Source organism: Lycium ferocissimum, chromosome 1 (genome assembly GCF_029784015.1).
Source record: "Lycium ferocissimum isolate CSIRO_LF1 chromosome 1, AGI_CSIRO_Lferr_CH_V1, whole genome shotgun sequence".
Lineage (NCBI taxonomy): Eukaryota > Viridiplantae > Streptophyta > Magnoliopsida > Solanales > Solanaceae > Lycium > Lycium ferocissimum.
The window spans coordinates 70059678-70074078 of NC_081342.1; the positions used below are offsets into that span (position 1 = coordinate 70059678).

A 14401-nucleotide genomic window follows, 5' to 3' on the forward strand; every position below is an offset into this window, starting at 1 on the left:
TTCCCTCGTGAAAAATGTTTTTTTTTTTTTTTTTTTTTTTTTTTTTTTACTGAAGTAACACAAGAATATGTCTTGTTACTGTTATTCCTGAATTTCCTATTATCTCCTAAACTTATTTAAAACGAAATAATTACCACCCTAAATGTTGATGTGGCAAGTAAAGTGTATTTCACCCTCTTTGAGAGAGTGAAAAGCTTAAAATCTAACACGAGTCATTTTTAATTGAGTATTTCACATTTAATTACACCTAATTAATTATCATTTAATCTTAAATCTTTTTTTACTAAACTGATTTTTTTTTAAAATATGAAAAACTGATTTTTTTTTTCTATAGATGGAAAAAAATCTAGTTTTTGAGATTTAGATTAAAAAAAGGGTTTTCCACATTTTAAAAAAATGATCAGTTTTTTCAATTTTTTATAAAAATTTAGTTTTTTCACATTTTGACAGGAAAAAACACTTTTACAGATTTTTTTTTTAAAAAAATAATCCAGATTATATTTGAAAAATAAAAGTGCCCTTAAAAAATGAAATCATGAAAATCTAGATCTTTTAAGACATCTTTTTTTTTTAAATCCAGCTTTTCATATTTTTGAAAAAATCCATATTGTCAGATTTTTTTTTTTTTTTTGTTTTATAAAAAAATGGGTTTTAAAAAAAAAAATTAAATTTTCAGATTTTTTTAAATATCCATTTTTCATTTTTTAAGGAAAGTTTAGTTTTTCAATTTTTTTAAAAAATTTCCACATAAGCAAAAAGAATCTAAAAAAATAGAAAAAAAATAAATATACATGTGGCAAGGAGAGTGTATGTCACTCTATCATAAGAGAGTAGATATCCAGTTTTAGGATGGTAACTATTCCGTTTTTAAAAAAGGGGCCTTAGAACCCGTGAAAAGATAAGATGTGTCGTAGCAACTGCGATCCAAATTCAGGAGGTAATAATGTCTTATCCCTACTTTGGACAATTGTTTTTTCCTAATATATTAACCAGCTGGCGTGAACATTATGAGTCATATGAGTCCGCGACTTTTAGACAAAAAAAATGAACCAAACTAGCACAAAAAAAAAAAAAAAAAAAAAAAACATTACTAGTTTTCACGCACTAAATTAGTGCATGAAAGGACCAAACTGAAAAAATGCAACTTGGGCCTTTCACGCACGAATTTCGTGCGTGAAGGAGGCAACAAAAAGTCGCCCCCTCCTTCCCCACCACAGACCCGACCTACTCTTTCACTTCCCCACCAACCCGCCATTAACGCCGTTTTCAGTGGTCCCCAACCCCCCAAAACGCTATTTTCGTGTTATTTTTCAATCCAAAACTCAATATTCTTGGTATATTGAAGTGTAGGAACAAGTTTCTAAAATTTAGATTTTGGAATAGAACGGCGCGGGAGCTCATTTTGAAAACTCAAAAACACCTTCATTCTAGGTATTTTACTACGAATTTTTTATTACATTGCTAAATATATTATTACCTTAGGTATGATGGGAGGGATCTGTGGTGGATTGCGCACTTTTTTTGTGCGTTTTTGGGTAGTCCGCACCCACCACTGCGGCTGCCCCCTTTAATTTTTTTTTTTAATTTGTTTATCTATTGTTAATTAGTTAATTTTTTATTGCTTGTTTATTTAGTATTTGTTAATTGTTTGATTAGCGACTTAAGTATTTATTAATTGTTAGACTAGCTATTTCAATTGTTAGACTGGCTAATTATTTATTTAGTTTTGTTAAGCCAATTGCTTATTTGGCAACAAGAACATGCACTTGTGGTAAGTGGCAAACGTACCACATGCCGTGTTCTCATGCTGTCAAGTGCTTCAAGAGAATGAGAAAAACGGTAACAAATTATGTGGCGGGGGAATACAAGGTCCACAGTTATGTTAGAGCATATTCCGGCCAATTCCACCCGCTTGGTAATGAAGCTTATTGGCCAAACGAGCCGTTTTCGATGGTTGCTAACAAGGATTACATCAGGAAATTGGGCATTAACTCACGTATTCGTAGACCCAATCAAATGGATGTTAGTGAAAGAACTTACTCTACGGCAAAGTTACTCTACATGTAAGCAATATGGCCATGACAAGCGCTCGTGTGGGCAACAAGGCTGTGGTAATACAAGCACGTCTCGAAGTGATAGAGCCTCTAGAACTTGAAGATTGTATTGTTATTGTAATTTATTATTGTATTGCTTTGAATTAGTATTGTAATTAAATGGAATGAATTATTTTTTAATCAAGATAAACCTCTCGTATTGGATGAATTATTATTAAATCAAATATTTATATTTGTACATTTAAATATAATAAAACACTTAAATCAAACCCTATAAATTGACAAGTTTCAAAACTTACTGGGCACTTTAGAACCCCTAAAACGACGATCCAAAAGTTTAGGTGGACTTGATGTAATGAGCCGACATTATTGTACGCAAAAAAAGATATTAAGTTTTATATAAAATATTGATATTTTGGGGTTTTGAAACATGACTAATCTTTGCCCAAAGTATGAAAAAAACGTGATTTGAAAGGTAACACCAAAAAAAACAAAAAAACAAAAAAAAAAAAAACAAAACAAAACAAAAGGCCTCCTTCACGCACGAAATTCGTGCGTGAAAGGCCCAAGTTGCATTTTTGCAGTTTGGTTCTTTCACGCACTAATTTAGTGCGTGAAAACTAGTAATGTTTTTTTTTTTTTTTTATGCTAGTTTGGTTCAATTTTTTTTTATGCTACAAAAGTCGCGGACGCGAGTCAGTATGGGTATTTAACATAAAAGAAAAAAGTAAAAAAGGAAGGTGAATAGAATGTAAGAAAAGAGAAGGCAAAGACAAATACTGAATTGAAAAAGCAAACATAAAGGAAGGAAAAGCAGAAAAGGAATGTCAATAGCAAGAAATAAGATTAGATAAATGATATAATAAGCACTACTTTTGCTTATTTTCCACATCACTTTTTCTTAGTTTCCACTAGGGGTGTCCATGGTTCGGTTTGGATCGATTATTGATTAAAACCATAATCAAACCAATTTAGTCGGTTTTTAAATATCGAAAACCATAACCAAACCAAATAAAGTAATAACCACCGGTTTGGTTATTGTCGGTTTGGTTCGGTTTGGTTCAATTTTTCGGTTTATGACTTGCACTAGCAGCCATGAGACTTATCAGTAAAACATTAAAAAGTTGAAAAAGACATGTCTCTTTTTTGGTTCAAACGATAACTTTCATTTATAATTTAAGGTGGAACATACATCATAGAAATATTTTCACTATTAGTGATAGTGTAATACTCAAGTTACCCAAAGTTGCTAAACTATTACTATAGAGTTAAAAACTAACTTAGTAGTGGCTGCACCATTTTTGTCATCTTAATACACATACCTGGAAATAAAGTAGAGCATAGGAGCTTTTAGTTATTGTTACAAACATATATTAATTAAACAAAAAGACTACCTAAAATTAAAATTAAAATATATGAAATAAAAATGCTTTGTGTAATGATCCCAAACTTTGGGGCAGTACTTGCATTTTGTCCTCAATTCTCCCATTTTATTAAAAAAAAAATTGTGTAATGATCTTAAACTTCAGATGTTTTTCTAACATCATCCCCAAGGCTAGGGTCTCGGCTATAAGGAGTTATTCTTTTCTGCTTTTTAAGAGGATTACCCACGGAAGAAGTATTAGGGCGTTACCATATGCATGAGTTGCAAAGAAATGCTAATGTTATTGAAGTATCTTCTATAGGAACCTCTAAATCTACAACCTCTGTTTTTTTCATATGAGAAATATTAGAAATTTAGGGCTCATTCAGACAAGAAAAAGGAATGGTATAAATTCAAAAAAAAAAAAAAAACTAAAATCAAATTTCTGACAAAGAAAGGCTAAAAATTTAAGTTAAATACATTAGACTCTAACGTGAGCTTCTGTTAGTAGGTTTACACTTAATACTTAAAGAGTTAAAAGACTTAAAGACATGGGCTTGGACATATTCTTAAAAACATGGGCCTTAAACAATCATGTGAAATAAGTAGACTAAAAATCAAATTAATAATTAAAAGGTATAAAATATTTATAATTATTTATGAAAAACTTATATTATACATATAAATAATTATAAAATTTATGTATATAACTTATCGCTTTGGTTCTTATTTATTCGGTTATTTTTTAATAGAACCATAACCAAACCAAATATTACCGGGTTTTTAAAATTTAAAACCAAATCAAACCACCAAACCGTATATCGATTTTTTTATTCGGTTTGGTTAAATTTTCGGTTTGGTTTTGGTTGTAACCAAAACCGTGAACAACCCTAGATAAATGTTAGCATTTCAATAGTTGTAATGATTGGTGGGCGTTTTCATATTTAAGGAACTATATGTTAGTATTAGCTAGTGTTATTGATGGGGAAGTATTGAGTAGAGGTTTTGGTGAATATATTTTCAATCATTTAGATGACTGGTTGTGATTAAAAAGATACCTATTCCTAAAAGGTTTAAGTTAAAAGATGCCTATACCTAAAAGATGTATCTGTTGGTTTGAACGGACACCTAGGTATTATAAATACCTGATTATTCCCAAATAAAAGATGAATTAGATAGATTTTCTTCTCTCTATTACTTTCACTACAAATCACAACATTCTGTTCTTATGGGAAATTCGAATTAATTGTTTTGTATTCGGATTTCGTTGGCTTTGTCAAATCTTGGAGAAATTCTGCCACCATCCCAGTAGCAACAAAGTGAAAGACTTAAATTCCTTAAGGATAGAGATCACTCTATCAAAGTCAGATTAGATCTTCCCCACTTTTGGAACCTATTTTTTCTAACACTACAAGGATGGAGAAGTTCCTTACTATAACTTCATTCCACTTTTCTCATGTACCAAGAAAATACGTTTCTTGTTTAAATTTGGTGAGCAATTTTTTAGACGTTGTGGTCATACAGTTCAACATGGCATGAGAGTTCAAGTCTTACCGCCATCCTTTAACCAAATATTTCTGCGTGCTTAGCCAAGAAAAAGCGTCATTCCTGCAGTCATGGGCAGATCTTGGTAGAAAGAAGGGTTTTGTCAAATTTATGTTTTGTATATATGTATTAAATGTTGAGTTCCCTCAAATAAAGCCAAAAGCTTAGGTCAGTGGTAAAAGGGGTTCAAATTCTCATAGAGGACAGAAGTTTGTTTCTTGCTAACCACAGTTTCTAGTCTTTTTAGCTTTAGGCGTTTTTCAAATTTTTCTTGAATCCCCTTGACAAAAATCCTGCCTCAACCACTGCCTATAGTTGAAGCGTACCGTTGACATAAAAGGATATCATTAAGACTTCCATTCATTTTGTTCCGTTTTAGATGAGTTTAAGTTTCATAATTGGCTCTTTTGAGGAGCTATTACTATGATGTTACCTTTGATCTCTAAGTAGGGAAGCATGAACTCGAAGTAGAACAATTAACAATGAAGCAATACAAAGTGCCTCACTAGATTTTAGAGAAGGATGTCCTCCAGCTGCTAAATGAGAAAAGCTGCTGTTTATATCTGATATGAAGTTAATTCTCTGTTTTACCTTCAGGGCTTTTAATGAAGGCTTCTTATTCAAACACTTCATATGATGCTACAAGATCAGTAAGCGAAAAGAATTTCTTAGTGGACACTTTCTCTTATCAGATAAATGGCACAAACCATACAAGTTTGTATTTTAGAGATAAATGGCTACTTGATGCCACTGATGATGAATATGGAGGAGTAATTATCAATCCTGAAAGACTACTATCCAATCCCGACAAATTTTCCTTTGTGCGTCGTGCATCTCTCTCTTATTGGAAAGTGAAGGTACTTCATTTCCAACAACTACTATACTAGACTTTTTTTTCTAGCAATTACTATACTAGACTAGTCTCAAATTTCATTACTTGATTTCTTGTCTGGTGTTGATTACTACACAGTGTTGATTATCACACAGTAAGCCATTGCATTTCACTTTTTTTTTTCTTTTTGTTTTTTTAATTTTGTCGACAACTCTTGCGATTGGAAAACACACATGATGAAAGTTTGTGAGACTCACAATTTTTGTCAAATATTATTAGGTAGGCTTAAAATCACAGGGAAGGAAGTTGACTCGAAAGATCTATATTCTCTTGGAATCAATGTAGATTAAGTGAGAGATAGGGCACAGTGGAAGAAACAAAATTATATATGCGATACTAATTAGTTGAGAATATGTGTTAATCATGTTACAACATTTGCTTTAGATTCTATGCTTTCTAGGAGTCTGTCCCTGTTAGAGATTTGATGCTAGTAGGAAATACAAAGAACTTCTAGTACTTCACATTTTGTATAATATTTGTCTGAGATGAATTTAAATGGAGAAATATGGTCCGTGAGGATTCACATAGTCCACCCCAACTTTTTTGGTCTTAGAGTGGGTTAGAGTCCCACATTGGTTGGGCAATGAACTGTTGGTCTGCTTATATGGACTTGAGTAATCCTCCCCTCATGAGCTAGCTTTTGGGGTAGAGTTAGGCCTAAGTTCCATATGTTTACATTTGGGAATGAGACATAGTAATTTTTGTTAATAAAACACCTTTTGCTAATTGATGGCTCTCGATACAGGGGAAGAAGGGAGTTTGGCTTAAGCTACCACTGGAAAGATGTGATCTAGTTCCTATTGCAGTAAAGGTATTTCCTTTTTCTGATGAATTGCAATGAAGGTATTCCGTTTGTTGATGAACTGAGATAGGACAATAAAACCGAGACACCGGAAGTTATTCTCCAAACTAAATTTTGTTTTAAAAATCTTTTTAAGGTTTTGCTGTTAGTTCTTTTGATTGTTGAAAGTTGGCTAACATTGTGGTCGAACTTAAACTATGTACAGGAAGGATTTCTGTGTCATCATGCGGAAAGAGGATATGTCATGATGACTTATTGGATACCAGATGAACCCTGCATGCTTCCTTCTAATGCATCTCATCATGTTGGAGTAGGAGGTTTTGTGATCAATGACAAAAATGAGGTGCATATTTTTCTTGTTTGGAAGGCCCTATGTGATGCACTTTTCTTTTTAATATATTCCAAAGAGAATAACACCTTTCTATTTTTAGAAACAGTGTAACTTTAATTTACCCTTAATGAAATTATTTCTAGCCACACAAATTTATATGGTTTGTTTTAGACCACAAGTTTCAAAAGTTATGTTTTATTTGTTAAACTTCGTGCTCAGTCAAACACCTTCACATAAATTGGGACGGGGGGGATTAGTATAAGCTTTTGAATTTTTGTGTAGTCCCTTAGGCTAATAAAATTACTGCTTTAGGTGCTCGTCGTGCAAAGAAAACATTCTGTGCCGGCTTTTTCAGGCTTATGGAAAATACTGATTCTTGAGGTATGTTCCTTTACTGCAATTTGACCATAACATTTTGGTCACTTCTGACCGAAGTAAATACTATTGAAGCATGAAATCTGCATACTTAACTCCTTTAACATTGTTCTTGCGTCAAAATCACAGTCAAGAGGAGATATTTACAGGAGGTGTGAGAGAAGTGAAGGAGGAAACTGGGGTAAGAAATTCACACTTAACATATCACATACCTAAACTAGCAATCCATAACGAGCAATCGTTATATAATTGATGGTTATTTCTTATTATTTTTCCAGATTGATACTGAATTCAAGTAACAATATTTCCTCTTCAAAGGGCCATAAGTTTGTGATGATGTACAGTGACTATTTGGTTCCGTTTTATTATCAATTTTATAGAAACATGAAATGCTGATACAATAAGTATCCGAGCAAAACTTTGCTCAGACACAGAGAATGTAGAAGTACTACTTGCTAGACTTCAATTTTAGGATACCTCTTGCGTTCTGATGTAACAAATTGATTAAATTTATCGATGTCCTTCAGGCATGCACACAATTTTAGAAAAAGATACCGGAGGCATATTAATCAGTATATTACCATTGGCAGTTTTACCATGTACTAACTTTTGAACATACAATTTAAGAATGCTCTAAAATGTTTAAAAGCCAGAAGCAATACCAATTTATTACAAATTAACAACATGATCACACAACACAACAAGAAATTACTTAGTGTTCAATCAAGCAATCAAGATATCAGAACAAGAAAGCAAAAATAGTACAAACAAGGAACAATTATTGGCATAAAAATCTCAAGATATGTGACAGGAAATTCATCAAAGCAAACTCCACCGACTAATTTTAGCTCGAAACTTTGTGTCTCTGGTGCAGTAAGTTCCTTCCTCTGCTTTTTTAGTCCACTCCTGAATGAGGCAACAATAAGTGTAGCTCAACACACTTGTTAACATATGGATAATAAACCATTTATGCTAGTGTTATTAACAATATTTAATTTGGTCTGACGGAAAATATTTTCCAGAAAATGACATTTTTTTTGGCGGAAGTATTCTTTTTTATTTACGATTATCCCAAACTCTTAACATCATATCATTACTTTAACAAACATTTAGCCATCATTATCAATCTTTAATGCTTAAAGAAATTTCATCAAAACACTGTCCCGTTTGCTAGTATTTATATCAGAAAATATTCTCACTATTCAACCAAACAATGTAAAACATTTACTAGGAATATATTTATTGAAAAATATTTTCTGGAAATGACGTTTGTCATACCAAACACACCCTTAATATTTTTTCTGTAAAGCACAAGTTTTTCAAGGTAAATCCAAGAGTAGATCTAAAACCTTATAGAAATAATCAGTCCAGGGAGGTAATGAAAGAAATTTAATTAAAAATTATTTTAGTACACGCATCATAAAGAAAGGGCTTCAGTCAAAAGGGAGGAAAAGAAAATGGAAGAATTGGATCAAATTGTATTCACCAGTTTCATAATCTCAAATTTAAATACTCTCCATTTCATGACCCAATTTAAAAAAAAAATAAAAAAAATCAAGGCCCAAATTAGTTAAATAGAAAAAGATGTCGGAGGCAAGTTAATCAGTATATTACCATTGGCAGTTTTATCATGGTTGGAAGCAATGTTCTAAATTTGTCTTGAAGCTGTCGTCATCCCACTCCAGTTGGCTCCACCATTCTGAATCTCCTTTTATTACTTTCATGTTGTTGGAGGTTTGAACAGAGAGAGGCAACTTCCTTATTTGATTGTCACCTTCTATGTTAAGTTCCTCCAGGTGTTCCCACATACTCAGTGGCTCCCCAAAGGTTCCTAATTTTGATAAGTAATGCAACGATAACTTCCGAACTCTTGGAATTTCTGAGCCGCACTGCACAAACAACTCTACCAGATGTTCGCAACGGCGAATTTTGATTTCTTCCAAGTGCTTGGGAACGGAAAAAGCTCCACCAACATTAAAAAGACATGCTAAACTAACACAAAAGAATATATCCAGTTTGCGTAACTTAGAAAATCTTGGACCCAGAAGTTGACCGAAATCAGAAACGCTCTTTAAATTATATACATAATAGAGATGGAGATGTTCCAGATTTGGCAAAGGGTCAACTATGCCATTTCCTTCTTTTGCTGGTCTGAAATCACAATTACATTTATCAATGTATAGCTCTTTTAATCCATTGAAACTGTAAGCAAACAACTTCCTGAGACCCCTGCAATCAATCAAGGACAATTGTGAAGCAAACTGCAACATGTCTGAGAGCTCTCCTTCACCGAAAATTTCACACTTGTTGACGACTATCATCCTTGTTGACTTGTTGAATCGTATTGGCATTGGACTTTGCCCAACTTCAATATGAAATCTTTTCAATCTAGTCATCCAGGTGTAGTCTCCCCCTTTGAAAATTGATGAGCTATCCAAACCAATAATAAGAGAAGTCAGATTATGTAGAGATGACAGCTCATTAAAAGAAGTTGGTCCAAGAAGAAAATGAGGAAGTAGCAGTTCTCTTGGTATAAGTGCGTATATCGAAGCTGGATCTATATCCCCCAACATATTTAACATTTCAATACTAGACAAATTGAGGAAAAATCCTTGACTGATGCCCTCCTTTAAACCACCTGCAGGCAGATTTAATAGCCTCAGATTTGTCAACTTGTCCATTCCTTGCGGCAAACAATGTAACCTTGTAGCATCACAATTGAGCACTTGCAAATTATGTAGATCACCAATAGGTGGCAACTCTTTCAAGCGCTTGCAATTTTTTAGTATTAGAGCACGTAGTTGATATAAAGTATTGATTGAAGAAGGCAGTGCTCTAATACTAGTTCTGCTCAGATCCAGAACTCTTAGGGATGGAAATGCCAAAAAGAATTCATGGCGAATTTTCTTGAGGGGACTATTATCTTGCAAAAGTAAAGTTGTTGTTTCTGGGCATTTGGTGAAATAATCAGGTAGATGTCTTATTCTGTTACTTACGAAAGATATTCTCTTGACAGAAGCTGATATTTCAATATGTGATATCTCAGTTAACCCAATTCCAAAGACGAATAAGAGAATTGTCTTCATTCCTAGAGGAATTATCTATCCGTCTAGCAACATCACGAACCACGTCATGCATCTTCACATAATACATCCCATGGGCTTCTAGCAAGCATGCACCTTTTAGACTCTCAATCATTGTGATTCCCCTATTATAGGCTTCTTCGTATGTGTAATGCTCACCGAGGAACCCCTTTGCCCACCAGCAATGTGTGAGATCATATGTTGAAATACCCTCCGGATATAAGGAGCAATACAAGAAACAACTTTGAATGTCACCTCTCCTTTTCTTCACACGTTTGCTTTGCTCTGAGAATAATTCAATATCCTGAGATACTAAAGAATCAAAACTCCACTTGATGACCTGGTAAACCTTTTCTTTTACATCTTTATTATGAGGTTCGGACATTCTAAGTGATTTCAAAGCATCCTTCCAGAGCCGGACCCTTGTCTTCCCTCTCATAGATGTTCCAATAACAGTGATTGCTAAAGGTAAACCATCACACTCTCTTGCAATTTCCTTTGCCAATGGTTGAATATGTTCCAGATTGGCATCACCTCCCGTATTTTTGACAAATAAGTGCCAAGATTCATCCTCATCCAATTTAGAAACATTTATTTCGGTGTTTGTTTTCATTTGTGTACAAACACTCAAATCACGAGAAGTTATAATAACCTTGCTTCTTGCGGTATCTTCAGGTTGGGGTACACCTACATGATCCAAATTTATAGCTTCCCAAACATCATCTAGTATGAGAAGGAAACTCTTTTCTTGCTTGAGCCTTCGATAGATTTTGCTGGCAGTGCTTTCTACACTTCCCTCGTTATCTACATCCAGCTTCAATCTCTTGGCAATTTGTGCTTGAACGTTTCTTATGTCTATTTGGGTTTGGGCACTAAAACCCATACCACAACACCAAAATGCAGTTTGGATCTTGACATATCAATCTTTTCGAGCTCATTGTTCAGATTTTTCACCAAAGTAGTTTTCCCAATTCTTCCCGTACCCCACACACCGATGATGCATACCTGAAAGGATTCAAATACCCAAAAGAATAATTAACCCACAAGTGAAAGATTTAACAATGACTATATAGAAGAATATTAGCAAACTTGAGAAAGAACGAGGTAGGAGGGTTTGATCACTCATTAATAATCTCCACTTAACCTCCTCAAGAAAAGAGGTCATAACACCCATATATAAAAAAGTACAAATCCACTTTGACTAAACATCATTTTGACTACAAAACCTTAACTTAAGAGTTACTTACTTAAATGATCATCCAAATCTCGGAAATAACACATAAGTAACTTTTGAATTTTTTGTAGCAATAAAATCATCCAATTTAACCCAGCTTTCCAAGAAAGTCATTTTAACGGAAAATCTACTTTGCAGTGCCCAAAAGATGACGTAGCATGCCATAGCACCCACTAAACTTTCGAATTTCTCAAATGTTCTTCCAACTAATGACTTTCTGTGAAGCTTGTGTTAAGTTTGATGATTTTAAGCAAAAGTGACTTTATTGTGTTATTTTCATAACTCGGATGAACATTTAAGTAACTCCATGAATTAATGAAATCAGCAACTACAAAATCCTAAATAATTTTGAGTTAAATCTCGAATTAGTTCCACCAATACCTTATCATCTTTTAACAATTGTAGGATTTTGTTGAGATTTCTTGCTGCTGTTGACTGGCCTTCTATTGATGGTCCCGGCATGAACTCAACTCTCCTCATCTGGTAATTTTCTACCACCAAATTGGGTCCAAAGCTTTCTCCCTTGTTTATAAGGGAGCAAATTTGATCTTGGATGTTCTGTACTTCAGTGGAGACTTCTGTGCGAAGGCTGCATTTTGGACAACACTTATATGCAAGCGTTTTAGCTGCTGCAATGCTTTCTTGCATCGATTCCCATTCATTCTCCAGCTTCTCAACATCTTCAATCCATTTGAGAACATCTGGTTTTGGTTTATAGCCTTCTCTCTCAGCTACTTCCACCTTCTCTTTGATATCAACTCTAAACTTTGTTAGCTTCTCCATTTCCTTCCTTAGATTTTCAACATTTGATGAGAAACAGGCGATATTTTCAATCTTAGGATAGATGCATTTAGATACAAACTTTCCCACCTCAACAACAAAGCCAGATACAACAGAAATCAGTAGGTCCATTGAATATAATTGTTGAGGTGAATTAGAAAAAAATGTTTATGAGAATGGAAAAGATGCTCCCAAAGATGATCAAATGAAGCTAAACTGACTGCTTCTTCTTTGTTTAGGGCAGTATTTAAGGAAATTATAAATCAAGTTTAAATTGTTGCTTGTGGAGCCTCTTCAATCTTGCTCAGATGGGAGGAGAATGATTCCTTTTACTTTAAGAACTACTTTGGACAAGCGTCTTTTTCAACTATAAACTTAAAATATTTGTTTATCCATCTACTTCTAACTAGAGATCTCGGGTTCGAGTCCTAAACTCTTGGTAGAAAACACTGTGAATATCCGATGGTTAAGCTAACAAAAAAGAATTATTTAACCTCTGATGAAGTTGCAAGATAAATACTTAGCACAGTAACTCTATATTTTACTGCTCCATTTTCCTTCTTTATTTAACGCCAACATAGCATAAATTTTGAATAAGTTTTAAACAGTTGTTGTGGAGCCTCTTCATACTTGTGCAGATGGAAGAAGAATGATTCCTTTTATTTTATTTTAATATATACTTTTATAAGAAGCACTACTTTTGCAATTCCTTTTATAAGAAGCACTACTTTTGCAATTCCTTTATTCTTGAGACATGAGTGAAGCAAGAGCTTTTTTTAATCTTCTGTTTTGATTATTAAAATGTTGTTCAGTTATTTAAAGGAAGTCCGATTTTGTTTTTATTTATAAAATACGAGAATATTTTTATTTGATCTGCTCTTAAATTTTTGAATAGCATTATGTCTTTATTCGTTTCTTCCGTACAACAGAAACCGACTATCTGATAAGATTAGTCTTAAAGTTGAACCCAACAAGTTTAATAGCTTGGATCCACCTAGCGCTTGACTTAATGCCAACATAGCATAAATTTTGAATAAGTTTTAAACAGTTGTTGTGGAGCCTCTTCATACTTGTGCAGATGGAAGAAGAATGATTCCTTTTATTTTATTTTAATATATACTTTTATAAGAAGCACTACTTTTGCAATTCCTTTATTCTTGAGACATGAGTGAAGCAAGAGCTTTTTTTAATCTTCTGTTTTGATTATTAAAATGTTGTTCAGTTATTTAAAGGAAGTCCGATTTTATTTTTATTTATAAAATACGAGAATATTTTTATTTGATCTGTTCTTAAATTTTTGAATAGCATTATGTCTTTATTTGTTTCTTCCGTACAACAGAAACCGACTATCTGATAAGATTAGTCTTAAAGTTGAACCCAACAAGTTTAATAGCTTGGATCCACCTAGCGCTTGACTTAATATCAACATAGCATAAATTTTGAATAAGTTTTAAACAGTTGTTGTGGAGCCTCTTCATACTTGTGCAGATGGAAGAAGAATGATTCCTTTTATTTTATTTTAATATATACTTTTATAAGAAGCACTACTTTTGCAATTCCTTTATTCTTGAGACATGAGTGAAGCAAGAGCTTTTTTTAATCTTCTGTTTTGATTATTAAAATGTTGTTCAGTTATTTAAAGGAAGTCCGATTTTATTTTTATTTATAAAATACGAGAATATTTTTATTTGATCTGTTCTTAAATTTTTGAATAGCATTATGTCTTTATTTGTTTCTTCCGTACAACAGAAACCGACTATCTGATAAGATTAGTCTTAAAGTTGAACCCAACAAGTTTAATAGCTTGGATCCACCTAGCGCTTGACTTAATGCCAACATAGCATAAATTTTGAATAAGTTTTAAACAGTTGTTGTGGAGCCTCTTCACACTTGTGCAGATGGAAGAAGAATGATTCCTTTTATTTTATTTTAATATATACTT

General features: G+C 33.2%; 1 protein-coding gene and 2 pseudogenes across 1 annotated transcript; 1 reads left to right on the top strand and 2 right to left on the bottom strand.

Annotated features, from left to right (window-relative positions):
- Positions 1-5244: 5244 nt before the first annotated feature.
- Positions 5245-7892, top strand: LOC132059071 (nudix hydrolase 8-like). The gene is made up of 5 exons (XM_059451559.1): positions 5245-5819; positions 6600-6665; positions 6862-6999; positions 7300-7372; positions 7497-7892. Coding segments are annotated over exons 1-5 (531 nt in total). The 5' UTR covers positions 5245-5567; the 3' UTR covers positions 7499-7892.
- Positions 7893-8010: 118 nt separating this feature from the next.
- Positions 8011-12591, bottom strand: LOC132059062 (disease resistance protein At4g27190-like; annotated as a pseudogene).
- Positions 9146-14401, bottom strand: part of LOC132067163 (disease resistance protein At4g27190-like) — a 44538-nt pseudogene continuing 39282 nt past the window's right edge.

Bases quoted from the DNA above. Each gene is read 5' to 3' on its own strand.
- LOC132059071 (XM_059451559.1), top strand. From the start codon at position 5,568: ATGAAGGCTTCTTATTCAAACACTTCATATGATGCTACAAGATCAGTA. The intron at 5,820-6,599 runs GTACTTCATTTC...CTCTCGATACAG, and splicing joins TCTCTTATTGGAAAGTGAAG to GGGAAGAAGGGAGTTTGGCT. The intron at 7,000-7,299 runs GTGCATATTTTT...TTACTGCTTTAG, and splicing joins TGATCAATGACAAAAATGAG to GTGCTCGTCGTGCAAAGAAA.